This window comes from Xiphias gladius, chromosome 1 (assembly GCF_016859285.1).
Source record: "Xiphias gladius isolate SHS-SW01 ecotype Sanya breed wild chromosome 1, ASM1685928v1, whole genome shotgun sequence".
Classification (NCBI taxonomy): domain Eukaryota; kingdom Metazoa; phylum Chordata; class Actinopteri; order Istiophoriformes; family Xiphiidae; genus Xiphias; species Xiphias gladius.
The window spans coordinates 5,576,982-5,593,839 of NC_053400.1; the positions used below are offsets into that span (position 1 = coordinate 5,576,982).

General features: G+C 39.8%; 1 protein-coding gene across 1 annotated transcript in view; it reads right to left on the reverse strand.

The window, feature by feature from the left end:
* Positions 1-16,858, reverse strand: part of si:ch211-186j3.6 (neural-cadherin) — a 299,335-nt gene that overhangs the window by 31,826 nt on the left and 250,651 nt on the right. Inside the window, exons 33-34 of the mRNA XM_040139108.1 lie at positions 12,374-12,638; positions 4,091-4,271 (exon numbers count right to left, since the gene is read on the reverse strand). Of these exons, the coding sequence (XP_039995042.1) occupies positions 4,091-4,271; positions 12,374-12,638 (446 nt within the window). The remainder of the gene's footprint in view (positions 1-4,090; positions 4,272-12,373; positions 12,639-16,858) is intronic.

Below are 16,858 nucleotides of genomic sequence, written 5' to 3' on the forward strand. Positions count from 1 at the left end.
GGTTTTAACTTTTAAAGTAAAAAAAAAAAAAAAGTGCAGCCCTCTGAGGCTACATTTAGACTGACAAAAACAACAACAACAAAAGTGTCAAAAGTTGATCCCGGCTCAACTTTTCAGCTTTTGGTGCAGTGTAGAACGCTGTTTGCCAGCAATGAACTGCCTTAGTCAAACTTGTTTACCTCACAAATACTGAGGCAAAGAAGAAAAAAGAAAGCTATTGTCGCTGCTCCTACCTGCCAGTGTTGTACAATCCCCCCTCAAAGAGTATAAACTGCTCCCAATGTTACATTAAGTTTGATTAGCTTTAAACCTGGACTTCCTCAGTTGTATTTCAGCCCCTCAACAATAACGTGTAGCAACATGCACACCAGCGCAGCCTGTAACAACTAGCCTCCCTGGTGTACCTCCATGTTTTTCTAATTTACATCTTAATGTTTTTAAGTGATGCAAACAAACGATTCGGTGGTTCTGGAGGTCATCTGGATAATTCTGCCAAACTCCAGTGGACTGTTGCACCCACAGATGTGCAGGTATGTATTGTCTTCATATTAATGTGTGAGGTCATATGATGCACTGACTGACTTTGAAGCTGCTCCACAGTACTTCTCCTCCGTCAGCTCAGGAGTAGTGGAACCGTGCTGATCTGAGTTCACATGACAACCTGCCCACAACTAAGAGGTTAAATGAGTTTACTTGCTCATTTGTTTTTGAAAGAGAAGATATCAAATTCAAAAGAAAACAAAGCGAACACATTAATCTGTGATAACCTTCAACCTGTTCGCCGCTTGGAGATTGTCTGGTAGTCACCTCACATTTTTGCCATTTCATCCTGTGGTTTTTAATCAGGAAACCGAGCAGCGAGGTATAATAAAAACAAATTCATTTAGTATGTACACTAACATCCACAGCCCTGAAAATAAGGTTAACCAAGCAATCAAGCCTGAGGAAAAAAGGTACACTAAGATCAGAAAGAAAACTGTTGAGTTGAGACAGAATTAGCTACATTCAATTTGGGATCTATATCCATATTTGATGTGGACTGATTATCTTTAAACTTCGGAGAAGGGTTCCACCAGAGTCAGAGATCCTCTGAGCCACAGACACTATCAGTAATCACCAGAAAAATGTTTAAATGTTTTAAGGTATAGTGCAGCAATTTACTATTGGACTTCTATAAAGTTGAGGGACTTGCAAAGACAGGCTAAAAAATAATGGTCCAAGAGGTTGATAAACAGTCCTGGTTGAAACTATTGGCACCCTTGAATTTTAAGTACAGAATTTAGAATATCTTCAGATATAAATGCAAGTAAACCAATTATGTATAATCAGAATATTTATGGAAAGTTACCGAACAAAAGAGAATTAAAGAAAACAAAACTTCCATAATAGAGAAACAATAAAAACACAAAATGTACCCCAGACAAAATTATTGGCACCCTTCACTAATAGTTGGTTGCAGAACCTTTGGCAACAATGGCAGCCTCTAAACATTTCATGTGACCATCTAGAAGCTTCTTGCACCTGTCTGGTGGTAGTTTCTGCCTCTCTTCCACTGCTTTGTGTTCAAGCTCTTTTAAGTTTGCAGGAGTCCTTTTTGCAATGGCAGATTTCAGCTCTCTCCAAAGGTTTTCAATGGGATTTAGGTCAGGACTCATTGCTGGCCAGTTTAAATCAGGCCATCTTTTCAACCGTTCTTTTGTGCTGCTGGATGTCTGCTTTGGGCCGTTGTCCTGCTGAAAGACCCAAGACTTTCACCTCAAACCCATTTTCTGACACCGGGTAACACATTTAGCTCTAAAAAGCCTTGGTAATCTTCTGATTTCATCATTCCTTTGATACATTCAGTTCCTCCAGTGCCAGAGGCAGCAAAGCAGCTCCACAGCATGATAGAACCTCCACCATGTTTTACTATAGGTTGAATGTTCTTTTCATTATGGGCTTCATTTCATCACCTATAAACAAACTGATGTACTGCATTTCCAAAGAGCTCTACTTTGGTTTCATCTATTCATAGAACATTATCCCAGAAAGACTGTGGCTTATCTATGGAGCCCTACTTGATTTAGTGTGCCACCACCCCAGATTGCTCCAGGTCAGCCTGAAGCTTTTTAGATGTCTTTCGTGGTGTCCACATCAACCTACACGTACTTCTCTCATTGAGTTTCTTCTTAGCACCACGTCCTGGCAGCGTCTTGACAGTTATATTCCTATGAAACTTCTCAATAAAATTACGGACTGTTGAAACAGGGATTTCAAGATCTTTGGTGATCGCCTTGTAGCCTTTGGAATTGTCATGTTTTTTGATTATAGCATTTCTGATGCTCTCAGACAGCTTCCCTTCGTCTTCGCCATTCTGAAAGAAACTGGAAACAATCAGCGCCTTTTTATGAAGTAAAACCATCATTCTTTGGGCTGAGTCTTATTTGTTTTTATTTTGTTTGAGGAAAAAAATTGTTTCATTTGCATTTATTTCTGAGGATATTCTAAATTATGTACATAAAATTCAGGGGTGCCAATAAATTCAACAAGGACTGTATTTTGACTTTTATTCACTAGACCAGACTCTAAAAATGCTGGATCCTACACTTCCCATAATGCAACTACATAGCAAAATTTGGTTAGACCTGGTTAATGCCCACCGCTTTCATAACGCCACATCTCCAGCAGGCTTTTGTTATAAATTTGTTGTTACCAAGCCCAACCCAGACTTCGGAGTGCTTACACCAGAGCCAAAAAATGTATTATACAACTGTTTTCAGAGGCTAAGAGTCATTTTTCATGACAAGTAAATTAATCCCTATGTAAAATATGTAGTTTACTTTCTGAAGCGCTTTTCAGAAATGGATTACATAACATTGCTGGTTTCATCCATCTGTTTATGTGATGGCTTGTCTGTCTGTCAGCTGTAACGTTACTTACAGCTTCATTCACACAGGACAGGGATGCAATGACTGCTCGCAAGAGGGAGCAGAGAGCGATTGAAAGACAGAGAGACAGAGAGAGAGAAAGCACTTCAAAGTTTTTGCACGTCCGTGCTGTACTAAACTTGACATTTTTGTGCTTATCAAAGGAGAGTTAAAAATGTTTTGATAGCAATGATATTTTTTTGTTCTTTCACAGGCTGGATCAGTCATGGATTTTAACTTTTCCCGTTGAAGCTTTCTTTAGCTTCAACGGGAAGCCATTGTTGTGAGCGAATGGTGCACTCACCCGCTGCTTCTCACAGTGAACCCACTAATACATCGTCACATGAATTTTATCATTTAATGTTATTAGAGAGCTGCTGTCTTTTTTATGATATCCAACAGTGCACAAGCACTGAAAGACAGGACATTTAGTTGGGACTTTACATACAGACTGTACAGCCGACATGAAAGAAAAATGAAAATATATAGTGTGTGCTGGTAAATGTTTTTTTAATCTTTTCTGCTCCTTTTCCACTCAATTCATACTTGTGCCACGTTGAAAGTGTTGCAGAAATGTTACTAGGTAAGAGTAGCACAGTAAGATTGCTGCCATTATATTAGATACAAATTATTCAAGCTCTTATTCAGACCTGAGAAAAACATTTTAAATTGCCATCACATTTTTGTAAATGAAATTTAAAATTGTGTCATTGTCACTGTAGTTGCTTGGTGAATGGTTTATATCATGCTAGCCTGGACTACCCTTCTGTTTATCCTCTAGGTCAAGTGGATGGTAGCTGGTTGCCACATTTTCCTGCTGACAGCCTAACATCCTTATGCACACATGAGCAAACGCTTTTTGTGCCATTAAATGGTTGCCATGGAATTTGCACAGACATTTCATTGGCTTTAGAACAAATAAAGGCTAGAGGAGGCTGTTTCGTCTATAATTTTCTCAAATTGGTCAGGGTTGGGTTATTTTGAAACACATTTATGTGGCCATGAACAAAAACAATATCAAGATCAAAAGCTGAAAAATGGTTTCAGAGGTAGATTGAGTTGGTTTACATGTATGTGTCCTCATGCCTTTGTGTCCAAATGATGAGTGTGTATATGGAACATCCATGTGTGAATGTGCTTCGGCTGTGTAATTATATTTGGTGTGCATGGGCTTGTGTGTGTACCTGCATTCATGCACTCTCCACAAGTCAACACAGGTGAATGGGGGGCTACATTGGTTCCTTTTGCAGGAGTCAGATGAGCACCCGAGGGAGAGGCCTTGTATGCTGACCTGGGAAACCCCATCTCGCGGCTGGGTGTCCAGTGGCATGTAGCGACCATTGAGGCGTAGGTCCCTCATGCATCCTGCAGGAAGAAAAATGGAAAACAAAGTTCAGTAGAACAAGAAATACATGCAAAATTTAATTATACAGAGCCTCATGTACCTGGTGAGCAAATCAACCATGTTCTTGATAGACTACTGGTTCCAGTTCTACCACTTGCACCATATATCAACTGTGGTTTTTAAGACCCAGACTGCTCTGTCACATTCAGTGCTATCTAAGATTTAGCAAAATATTGTTTCAGTGGAAACAGTGTTACATTCATCTCCTTGAAGGAATCTCTGAGAAAACTGAAGGCAAATGTTTGCATGCATGTAGGATATCACATAATTTTCTCCATGGTGCACTGGTAGCTCCGCTGATCACACATGTCACTGCTTCACCAGGCTACATGCCTGAGAAACTTACCAGAGGGGAGTAAACATATCTGAAAGGCTGTTTGCAAAATGCTGAACATGCTTAGTAGAAAAAAATATTGTTCAACCAGAGAAACATTGCAACTAGGGGAAAAATGCCTCAACTTGGAACAAACCCCTATAGGTCTGGATCCTACTTACAGTTAAAAGATATTTCCCCTATTTATTACAATTTGAAATTATTTTCATAGCTTTGGCTGTTGTTTCTGTCACTTTTTACAACAATATTTAGTACTCACCAAAGTAATAACTGAGTTCTGGGAACATGATGACATGTTGGACGATCAGACAGATTTTAACAAACCCACAGGTTAGCCAAACTTCTTTGAAAGAGAAAACAAAGGTGAACAGGAAACTTAATACCTAAACTATTCCCTGTAAACACCACAATATATACATAGACGGACTTCCTGGTTTAGCTTTAAACTACTCAACTTGCCATAGTTCAGTCAATAGATTATTATGTGAGTGTAGAATACATCAAGCATTGATATTTTTTTGTCTAGGCTCGTACCTCGTCACTCCCCACAATGAAGCACCAAGCTCAGCATAGCAGGGAGTTTGGAGTGACTCTATCATTGTCACAGTACGACCAGTTAAATGTGAATGTTTTAATTGATGACTTTGTCCTGGTTATCACTTAATTGTCTCTTGCAGCTATTATTGTTTTTATTCTTAATCTCAGTGTTTCAATTGATATTTTTGCCCTTGCTGTCATTTACTCGCCTCATAGCCCATTGTTTTTGTTTTATTTTTAATTCTTTGTGGCAATGCTGTGTTTTATCACATTACTTCTAAACTTAAAAGAAAGGTTTCAATCAATCAATAAATCAATAACTCCCCTCCCCCGGGGGAATGTAGACTCAGAGCCTACAGTTAGATGCTGAGGTGGAGATGGGGCTTATGGAATGCTATATGCAGAGCAGCAGAGGCCGTGGCAGTAGCAGCTAATGGCATTTTAGCTTTCAGGTGAGCGCTGTGGCAACAGGTACGGCACCAAAACAGTGAGCAGAGCACTGACGGCTCAAGCGTTCTACCGTCATTGAATGAGTGTGCTGGACATATGTTGCAGTAAGAGGACTACGCCATTTGAATGGAGCCAAAGACTCATGTTGATTGCCTGAACTAGATAACAGCATAATTTGTGTGAGCACAGTTTTCCCGTGCAATGACTAATTAATGCCCACATCGGTGTGCTCACTTTTGATTCTAAATAATTAATCTAATAACTAGTCTAATAATCTTTTTTTTCCATTACATTTAATCTTCTGAAAAAGTAAGCATCTTACCTACCTCAATTAACAATGTTGTTATATTGTCATGTTGTAAAAAAACTGAATTATCCTTTTAATTACAATAAATTGTACTGATCTCCTCAAAAAGGAACTCTAAAATAAAAGACATTAATGGCACAGACTGACTGATGTTCTGCTAGCTGATCTAATTACAAGTTAATGAAAATGTGGCTTGCACCATACCAGATTACTAAATTACTAAAATTCAACATCAAATATCAACATGTTTTTTGTACTAACAGGTTGGTCTTCTTACTGTGGAGTAGAGTTCCTGAGTTCTGTTTACCAACAGCGGCGGGAATGTTTAAGGGTTAATAATAACTCATTATGTCTAACAACGTCTGTTTAGCAACAGAGCCATAAACTCCTGAGGACACATATTTCTGGTGTTTATGTTCTCATCACTTAATTGCTAAGTTGGTATATTCAGTTAACATCTCATTCCCCCTCTATCACTATTTGAAAAGACACAGGCAAGTACACACGAACACACACACACGTACACTTTCCCTGCCACCACCTATCTGCCTCTTTTGAAGGGAAATGCTTTTAAAGTCCATTTAATAAACACATGCATTGTCTTTTACTGCCTGAGGCACAGCTGTCTACACCTCTCACTGTCTAACTCCAGGGAGCACTCTCTCTCTCTTTATATCTGTGTCTCTCTGAAGTTCTGACCTCTTCCTGTCTCTATTATCAAACAGTATTTTGCCTTTTTTCCAGTGTCTGTGTATCCTCACCCAAGCTCTTTTTCTGTCTGATTTCGTGCCTGCATCAGCCAATATTTGGGTTCATAAGTGCAGTCCCTCTTCTCTCTGCGTCTCTCTTATGCAAGGGTTGGGCAACGAACTGAAAACTTACCAAATACTGTCCATTATGACTCATTCACTGACCTAAATTAGGATAAGACCGTATGTCTGGTGAATCAATTCTTTCAGACTTGCTGTCATTTGGAGCCGAAGCTTCACAACAGCTTGTGCCCTTTGTGTGGGTTTATTCATAAGGAAGTAAGTGAAGTTGTTATTGTTCCACGTAGCAGTTCTAAATAAATAGTTTGATATTTTGGGAAATAGGTTTACTCACTTTCCTCTGAGAATTAGATGATATTGATATCTCTTGTCTGCACAGTAAATATGAGGCAAAAGCCACAAGAGGGTTAGCATAGCTTAACATAAAGACTGTGAAAAGGGGGACAAAAGTTAGCTTGGCTCTGTGTAAAAACCGACGTGTAAAAAAGGACAAGTAGTGAGTTTACAAGGGTTTATGTGCCAGACCATTTCTTGGCCTGGAGCAGTTAGCTAAGCTAACCAGGTGCTCGCTCCACAGAGTGGCAATCTTCTCATCTAACTCTGGGCAAGAAAGCAAACAAGCGTATTTCTGAAAATATCACGCGAGACAAGAAAAGGCCAAGACAAAAGTAACAACAGGAAAATGCACAAGGGCACTGTGCGTGTGTGTGTGTGTGTGTGCGTGCGTGTGTGCGTGAAGGGCAGCAGGTCAGTCAAGGCAAGCTGTGAATGTATAGCGTGAGCTACAGTTTGTCACAAAATTAATTGCTGCAACTCCTCAAGAACCAAGCCGAGTTCCTGAGTTTTGCTTACCAGTAAATGAGTATTGCAACAGAGAATAACCCACAAAGTTAGCTGCAGCCTCAGTGAGCAGTGGAGTAGCCTGCCTGTGCTTTTTAGACCAGTGTCTGGAGGCTTTAGCAAAACTGGTAACAACACATTTCAGAAGGACCAACCTATTTCACAAGAATTTGATAATGCCACAGCCATGATAATTATGGTGGGAGCAAAAGAGGAATTAAGGGATTATAGACTGACATAGGACATAAGTCCACATAGGAGGTTGGCTGGGTCAACAAAACACTAGACTCCAACCAACAGTCAACGTTGTTTTTTTAAACATGACCATGATTGTTCCCTAACCTTAACCTTGTGTTCATTTTTTCAACCATAATAGCGAAGCTTCTTTAATAAAGTACTCATTTTAACCCAAATCATGATCCTTCCTTAAACCTAACCGAGTGTTCAACAATGACTTGTAATGGTTTCGGAAGGCATGGACAAATGACTTTGTCCTGCCAATGGGATCAGCACAGATCAGAACTAATTTCTGTGTATCGTTCTTGAGGGAATGGAGAAAAGTAAAAGAACAAAACAAAACAAAGTTGTCATTTAATTTGGAGGACTTGAAACGTCCTGGAGATGGAATCAGGTAACAGAGGGCATAAATTTGTTCAAATATATTTTTGATATTATGGAGTTGCAAGAGCCATAAAAAATGCCCTGAAACGGTTCTTAACAATTGAATAATTGAAATAAATGTTATTCCGAGTCACAATGCATGATCTTTTTTTTTGTACAGTACAAAAAAATAATAAGAGGTCAACTGGAAGACAGTAGCTCTTTTGCACAGGTGTATATAAAAATATTGTTTAATTCATTGTTACTTTGATAAATTTGGCTATACATAGTATGGACCAGTGTGGTCAAAGTCTGTATAGCCATACAAGCAAACACAAGCACACACACACACACACACACACACACACACACACACACACACACACACACACACACACACACACACACACACACACACACACACACAGTATTCCCTCCCCTTACTCCCTAGACCCTTCATACGCCAAGCTAACAATGAAGATGCATTTGGGTGAATTAGCCATTAAACTGTCAAATCAATCATTCATCAACACATAAAAACCCCACAATTCTCACTTTAAATTGTATGAATAGATAAAAGGACCTATTTATGGCAGCACTTTTCAGGAGGGATACTTGTTAAACTGTCTCACATGCACTGAATGACACACCACCCTTTTAACTTTACCCTGTGATGCATCAAACACATCACATTCTCTTTCTTGCCCCCATGGTAGACCACTGTTCACCACTATGTGAACAATTAACGTTTCTTTAATCAATGACCATCACCAATAACCACGTGTTTATTATTGTAACCACAATGACAAACATCCTCTAACCTTAAGGTAGTACTTATTTTAACCCAAACCGCAATCTTTTGCTAAATCTAACCAAGTAGTTTTTGTGTCTAAACCTAATCAAACTGTGATCGTTCCACAACCAAGTGACCTATATAGCTGGTTAAGTTGGAGGACTTGTTTTATTATACTTACAATACAGCCTTGATTGTGTTTGGATGGTGTCTAGTAAACATTCTTCTGTGTTATTTTGCCATTTTGCCATTGTATCATCCGTCAGTTCTCTACTGAGAGGAACATTCAGGAAGATTTATGCTGTTTTGTGTCATTTCTCGCATTCTCTGCAGAAAATTGTTACTTCTTAACAATCCAGCCCTGCTAGCATTCATCTGCCTGAGCCATTTAAAGACGCATCAGTATGATAAACAAACAAGAGGATTATTGGGACCTTTTTTTTACCACCAATACTACCCATCTGAATAATTAAAAAAAAACTAAATTTGCACAACTGGGATTTGAATTATGGTCAAATTACCAATTTCAGTGCACTTGTTTTTTTATGCAAGACCCTTTTCTTTGTCTAATTATCTACTGTGGTTAGATTTACTATAGAAAGAAAACACCATTGAAATCCTTTGCCATGTCTGTAATTTAATGCATGTTGAAAAATTGTTAGTATCTTAAAGAAAATGTCAGCATTGGTCTTTCCATTTTTTTTAACCATTATTTCCAGTATTTATTATAACCTTTTGGTGACTAGTTTTACTGCTGAAATATCAGGATTCATTAATCCATTGTGGTCCATTTGGGCTGGAAACACAACAAATTGTACATTGCCCAAAATGAAAATAGTGAAGAATGTCTAGGTCCATTGTAAAAAAAAAAGCAATATTTACAAGCACTGTCTAAAAAGGAACTCAACTTGTTCTGACTTTTGTGACATTTTGTGACAGGCAACATCACTTCTCCTGACTGGTTGGAGCCTCCAAGCATTGTAATCTTTGTGGGTTATTCACACCTTAATATGAATCTGAGGTGATACAGCTTTTATGTCAGAGTCTTTAGAGCCAGATGAATGAAATGTGAAAACAAAAAGAGTGGTCAAAAAATGTTTGGCAGAGTCGCAGCCTCATCAGCTTTTTTATCTGATGGAAAGAGCATTTTCTTAACACCAAATTGGAAAAGTTAATTGAAAGTCCATCAAATAATAAAGCTGTGACCTTTTGGTTTTGCAAACTTTTTCAGTTACAGCAGTTACAGGCACTGGCATCTTAATGCACTGGCTCATCGGGGCTTGAGTTTTCAAACTTTTTTTGAGTTTATGTGTCATGAGGCCCCTGGTTGGTTGGAGGTCCGACTGCTTCTGGCTTATCTTCATCAAACAAAATGCTTGCACGTATACCGGAGGGAAGGTACTAACCATACACAGAACTTTACTCATGCTGCAAAACGCATTCCTTTATAACAGCAAACTGTTAACTACTAGAAACATTGTAGAAACAGAACAGAACAGTAGCACTAATGACAAGAGGTGGAAGTAACTAGTTACATTTACTCTCCTCACTGTAATAAAGTCATTTTTTGTGTACTTGTACTTTTTGGAATATTTCTAAAAATCAATTTCACTCTTTTTTCACTCTCCCAAAGTAAAAACAAAAGTCTTGATGAAGTCACGATTAACCGTGTGAGAACGCAACAAATGAAAAGAGCCAAGTCAGCAGATGTAGCAGAGAACAACCACCCGGCGACCACGGCAAGTGTCCCAAATCAAACCCACCTGCCATGTTGCATGACCAACAGGTACCTGCTGGGTCTGGCTAAACGCTAAATGCTAAAATACAGATGGTGGATCTTTCAGCTGTGACTTCTACAGTCACTTCTACACTAGTGGGCTGTACACCACCTTTCTGCTGTTTTTGATTAATCCCTGTCACGACTGCAGAGCTCATTCAGCTCCATTTTTGAAAACTTGGAGGAGCAGTGAGGCCAGAGAGGCTGAGAGGACTGGTTATATTTTGCAGTGAGAATGAACTGGCAGAGAAGTTGGATTTAAAGAGATAGATTGTGGAGGACTTTGTGGAGCACAAGACTCACAAAGTAATGTTCTGACGTTCCGAGGCGAGTGTAACAAATGACTGATTGTTGCAACTCACTGCACAAGGAGAGAAAGCATCAACAACTACTGTGTTGCCTAGCAATGTAGTTTTTTGTCTGTGTTTATCAGCTACAGCCGCTGTGGAGTTCATGTTGCAAATCTATCCCTGCATATTGTTTATACATCTCTGTAAGAAGTGGCACGCTATTTGATTTATGTAGCTTAATATTACCACATAAAGTCTGTGGACTCCCACTGTGGTGGTCGTCGCTTAAGAATTAGATTTATCAGTTGCTTCAGCGGTATACACAGGCTGCCAAGTGCCTGACTGGAATTTATTGTTTGCTTTCGGTACGGTTCTCACCTGGGAACAGTGTATAATGCATTGAAATACCAAACCTCCAAAACATCCTTAGCCCCGGGGCCTACGGAAATCTGAAGCAGCTCGTGGTTACAGGGGACTCCAGAACAAAACAGCAGTCACTCACATGTAGTATCACAGGTGTCTTTAAGTGTTTTCCAAAGGTAAAATTGACTTTTCAATTAATATTTTAGTTTATTTAATTTAATTTTAAATAATTATTTTTTTCTAAATTTCTAGACAGCAATGTCCAGAGGATACCGATAGGTCACAACATTAATGTTTTAATGTTCTGGCTGATCGGTGTATATCACTAGTGTTTTGACCCAGCGTGGTTTATATCTTGGCTTTCCTACTTTATATGCAAGTCCAGACTGGACCCTTCCCAGGTCTGTTGTGTTTGCAGTCTTGATAACCATTGGCCTACTTTGGACTGTGCTTTTTAGGAGGTGTCTACATCCGGTGAATCAGACTGTAATCCCTGAAAATCCAGATTGAGGAAGTGTTGTTAGAAATGTCAGCACCTGGCCAAGTGATCCCTAAGACATTGGTATCATTCAGTGCTATGGGACATAAAAAAATTATTATTCATTGTCCATTTACAAGTTGTCTTTCAGCCTCTAGCTCCTCCAGCTGCTTCCATGCAGATGTACTTGACAGTTTCCACGTGTGAATGCAAAGTGAAGTGAACTAAACTGACACATGGAAATGCAGCAGAGAGCTTGGGATTCAGCCCACAGTATAACTGGTTCACAAAAACCTTCACATCTGCTCTCGAATCCTGGTGTCTGGAAAGTCTTCTCTAAGAACAATCCTTTGATGCACAGACTAAAACTGACCACCAGTGGAAACGCTCTCAAATCTCTTATAGTGTGTTCCCTGTTTTTGTCAAAGATTAATTAACATAAAGTTAATCAAGAGCGCTTAAACCTTACTCCGAGAGAAAATTGTGGATTTTGTTTTAAGTTTAATTTGCTGTTATCCCTTACCCTGGAAGCTTTTGTTGATTCCAGATGGGAAGGTATTTCCCAGAATCACCACACTGGGGTCAATTATGATTTCTCGGCTTCGGCCCCGCGATCCTGTGATCTCCCGCTGCCCTCCACCACCGTCCAGTCGCAGTGTCATCTCATTGTCATGTCGATCTAGGAGGACCTCATGCCATTCCCCATTGTCAAGGCGACGAGTGGGCAGGGTTAGATTGTGGTCCCCATCACCGAGGTTGTAGAAAACACAGAGGAGGCCTTGGAAGATCTACAATGGGAAAAGAGGATATTTAATAAGAGGCTTACGTGTTCAGTATAGATTTGGCCTCAGAGGTTTGGTCTAGAATTGAAAATTTTCTTTTTCTGAACCAAAATCATAATGGCCACATATTGGACACTGTTATGGGCTATTAAAGGTATTTTCCTAAATAACTTAACACACAGCAAAGAAATGCATAATTGAAATATTCCTATATTAGTCTTGACCATCATTAGCTTAATGAGTCTGATTGAAATGCACTGAATAAATGGTAAATGGACTGTACTTATATAGCTCTTTTCTGGTCTTATCAACCACTCAAAACGCTCTACACCACTGCCACATTCACCCATTCACACACACATTCATACAGCACTCTTTTCTACGCATACTGCGCTTTTTTATACACACACACACTCACACACCGATGATACATCGGGGGTAATTTGGGTTCAGTATCTTGCCCAACACTATCTTGCCCAAGGACACTTCGACAGGACGACTGGAGGAGCCAGGGATCAAACCACCGACCCTCCAGTTAGTGGATGACCCGCTCTACCTCCTGAGCCACAGCTGCCACTAAATACACTAAATTGAGAGGCTTGACATTAGCTTGAGCCTCTGCTAAAACACTAACAAACTGGTGGCAGCAAGCCTTTCATCAATTAAGTGTTCAGTGTATTCTACTGTCAACATCTGTTGGGGCAGCCACAGTTTGTATGGAAGCTTTTCATTCTGCTTCTCCCGTAGATTTTACAATGTGTTCTGCATGTTTTTCTTAATGCTGTAACATTAAAGGAGTAAGCCATTTTTTATTTTTTATTTGCACATTTGAACATTTGTTACTATAAAACATGCAGACTCATCTATAAAGTGCAGAGACAACTAAAAAGCCCATGACCATTAAGACTGAGCGAAAGCAAAACATTTTCTGTTTTGATTTATTCTTAGACTTTCACAACTGTCAGAGGAATGACTCTTATTTCCTTTGTTCCAGTCTCAAAATGGCAACAGGCCTTGTTGGTATCAGAGTTAATGTTAGTACTTTGTGTCTTCAATCCAATAAAATTTCAATGATCAACTGTAGTTATTTGACAGTCATCCACAATCACTGTATGCGAACCTGTGGCAGTTTAGATTTCAAGACAAATTTCAGGTCTTCATCAGAAAACGGCAAGTTTAGATGCAAGCCAATGACAATGGCCATTATCTAAATGTCAAGGCAGAGTTTCTACTTTATTTTAAAGTTTCTTTTTTTTTTACATAGCTGAGTCAGTTGCTTAACACAATATAATTGAACTTTCATAAAACAAAGAGATTGTGCTACAAAATTAAGCAACAGTTGCTAATACTTTACATTACTTTTAAGCTGGTCTTAGAATAAAGACAAATATTTGCCTGAGGTGGCTAACAGCACACTACTTACTGATACAAAACTTCAGGTTTGATCACTAATCACGATGTAATGTCTGCAAAATGCAAAATCAAACAGCAACAGTCATATCTCCATCGAAATTTAGGCTTGGCAATTGATGAAAATAAATCTGTAATTCTAGTACTGCTACTCACATTGTGTTGTATGCTATAATTTTCCTCCAAACTACAACTGCCATCCAAATGAATGTTTTGCTTTGAGCGGCACAAACCAAATGACTTTCTGTCCCTTTGTTTTGAGACAGTGACAGAAGTCACAGAGGTCGTCCAGCTCCAGACAGACAACTGAGAAATATTGTCTTGTGAGGAAGTTATATGTGGATAGAAAGGAAAGGGAGAGACAGAAGGAATAGAGAATTTATGGATAAGAAGGGAGAATAATGTTTACACAACAAGCTGTTTCCATCCTGATCCTCAGATGAAAACCGTTCCATTTTGGCTTGGCTGTGATGCTAATCACATGTCTATCACAGAGCAACACTCATTTAAAACAAATCCAAATCTCTGTGTGAGTGTGTGTGTCCGAGAGAGGGTGAGAGAGCGTGAGTCTGAGAGAGAGAATAAGTCCAAAGACCATTTTAAGAGGGATAGGGTGGTGAGTGGGTCGTCCTAATTTCAATTTCAAACTGTTTCCTCCAAGTGTCCCACTGAGCATAATTTTCTCCCCTCCATCTTCCACTGCCACCACTGCCATGTAAACAGAGGACTGAGATGAGAAGGGCAGAAAAAACAGAGACAGATACTGAGAGAGACATGTAAAGGAGAAGTGGGTGGCTATCATTAATGCTCCCACTCCTTCTCAACATAATGAAGACAAACCAAGGTTTTTTTTTGGTCAAAAAAAAGACAAAACAACCATCAATGTCTCTATACCTCTGTACCTCTTTTTTCTTCCATTATTCTCTGCCACATCAGGCCTTGCTCTTCCAACTATCTTTCCAGTTTTCATCCACGTGTCTCTCAGTTGCTTCTTCTTCTCCCCTAAAGCAGGCGAGTAAAGTGCTGGATGGCTCCAAGGTTGTTTAGTTGGAGAACCGTGGCTCATTTCAAGGCTCTGTGATGAAGTATTAATTATATTTAGAATCCACCGGGGCAGTGCTTTTTAACCAGACGCACTCACAGCCACCTGATTTTACCCCCAATTAAAGCTGAGCGGAGCAGAGCGATTTGGCTCCTGCTTTGCTCCCTGGGTGGCGTGTGAGTGAATGTGTTCGATGTGTGTGGTGGTGTAAGTCTTAGCAGGAGCATCATGCAATAGGTGTGTATGAAGATGTGTGGCTCCATTTTTGAGTAAACACTCCCACTGCAGGGACTGTTTCATATCCCCAGATGCTCTCGATGCTGCAGCCTTTCGGTATTACAGACGTGTGCAGATGATGTGTTAATCTGCCCTCTTCTCATGATTAAATAATGTTGTGCAAATGCAGATTACGTGCATACATGACTGGTTTATTCATTTTTCTTCATCTTAAATTATACTGGGAAAGCAATCACAGCTTCACATTCATGCAAATATTACTCACTTTCCTCACAGATATTTTCCCACCTCCAGATATCTGGTCTGCAGTATGCTGCGTTAGAGTCTAGATATTGATTTGGTCATGGAAAGAAAAAAAAAAAATTCCATACACTGCCGGGAAAAGGCATCACTTTGAATTCTTAACAGCCTAAAGGCAGAAGTAATTTATGTTAAATGCTCTGTGTAAACACCTGGAGCTCCAGCTTGGTGTCAATCTCAAGTGTTACCAGGTCTCTGTTAAAGGAAAGTTCTTCATAAATTATGGATAATTTCCTAGGTTTCTAAGCTTCCTGTAAAGACCTATGTAATTTGGTGCCAGTTATAGAAAGAAAAGACAATGTTCCAATGATCCATTTAAGCACAAGTTCAAATTCATTTATTTATCTGAAACTTTATTCTCCATATTTTTTTAACTGTATGGTTGGATGTATACAAATTGTACATTTTTTGCGTGTTCAGTTTATCTGCAGTGCTTTGGCTAATTCTGTCCTGTATGGCATCCTTCAAAATATGTGTCATTATACATTCAAGGTAATCTGCCTCGTAGAAATAAATGAGCCAAACAGTGTGAACTCAAAGGGGTTGTGGAGTCTTCTTGTGCATATATGCGCGTGCACGTGCATCGTCATGCTTGTGCGTGCCATTAACATAACAAGAACCCACTCATAAAAAAACAGCTCCATAGCTTCACTACAGGTCTTATCTTCTACCTGAGTGGAAGACATCCTGCTCGGTACTCGTACCCAAGAAGGCTACCCCATCTGGCCCCAATGACTTCAGACCAGTTGCCCTCACATGTCATCAGGGTACTGGAGAGAGTGGTCCTGGCCCACCTGGGACCACAGGTGAAATCTGTTCTAGACCCTCTTCAGTTTGCTTACCAGTCTAATGAGGGGGAGGACGATGCATCTACTGTGCTGTGATCTGCTGGGGGAGCAGCATCTGTGCCAGAGATGCCAGCAGGATCAATAAAAGGTCCTGGCCTTTTTGCACAAGGCTAGGACAATCATTGGTCAGAACCTGGAGACGTTCGAGTCAGTGAGGAACAGGAGGTCACTGAGCGAGCTGCTGTCCATCAATCCATCCCATCAATCCATCCCATCCCCTCCACTATGAACCGCAGACTCATTCAGCTCCGCTGTTGCAAAGGACGCTTTAGGAAAACATTCCTACCGTTCACCATAACACTGTAACATAACAGCTCACCTCTGTGTGACACGGGAACACACTGCTGCACTACCATCTATACACACGGTCTGTATCATACATTTACTGG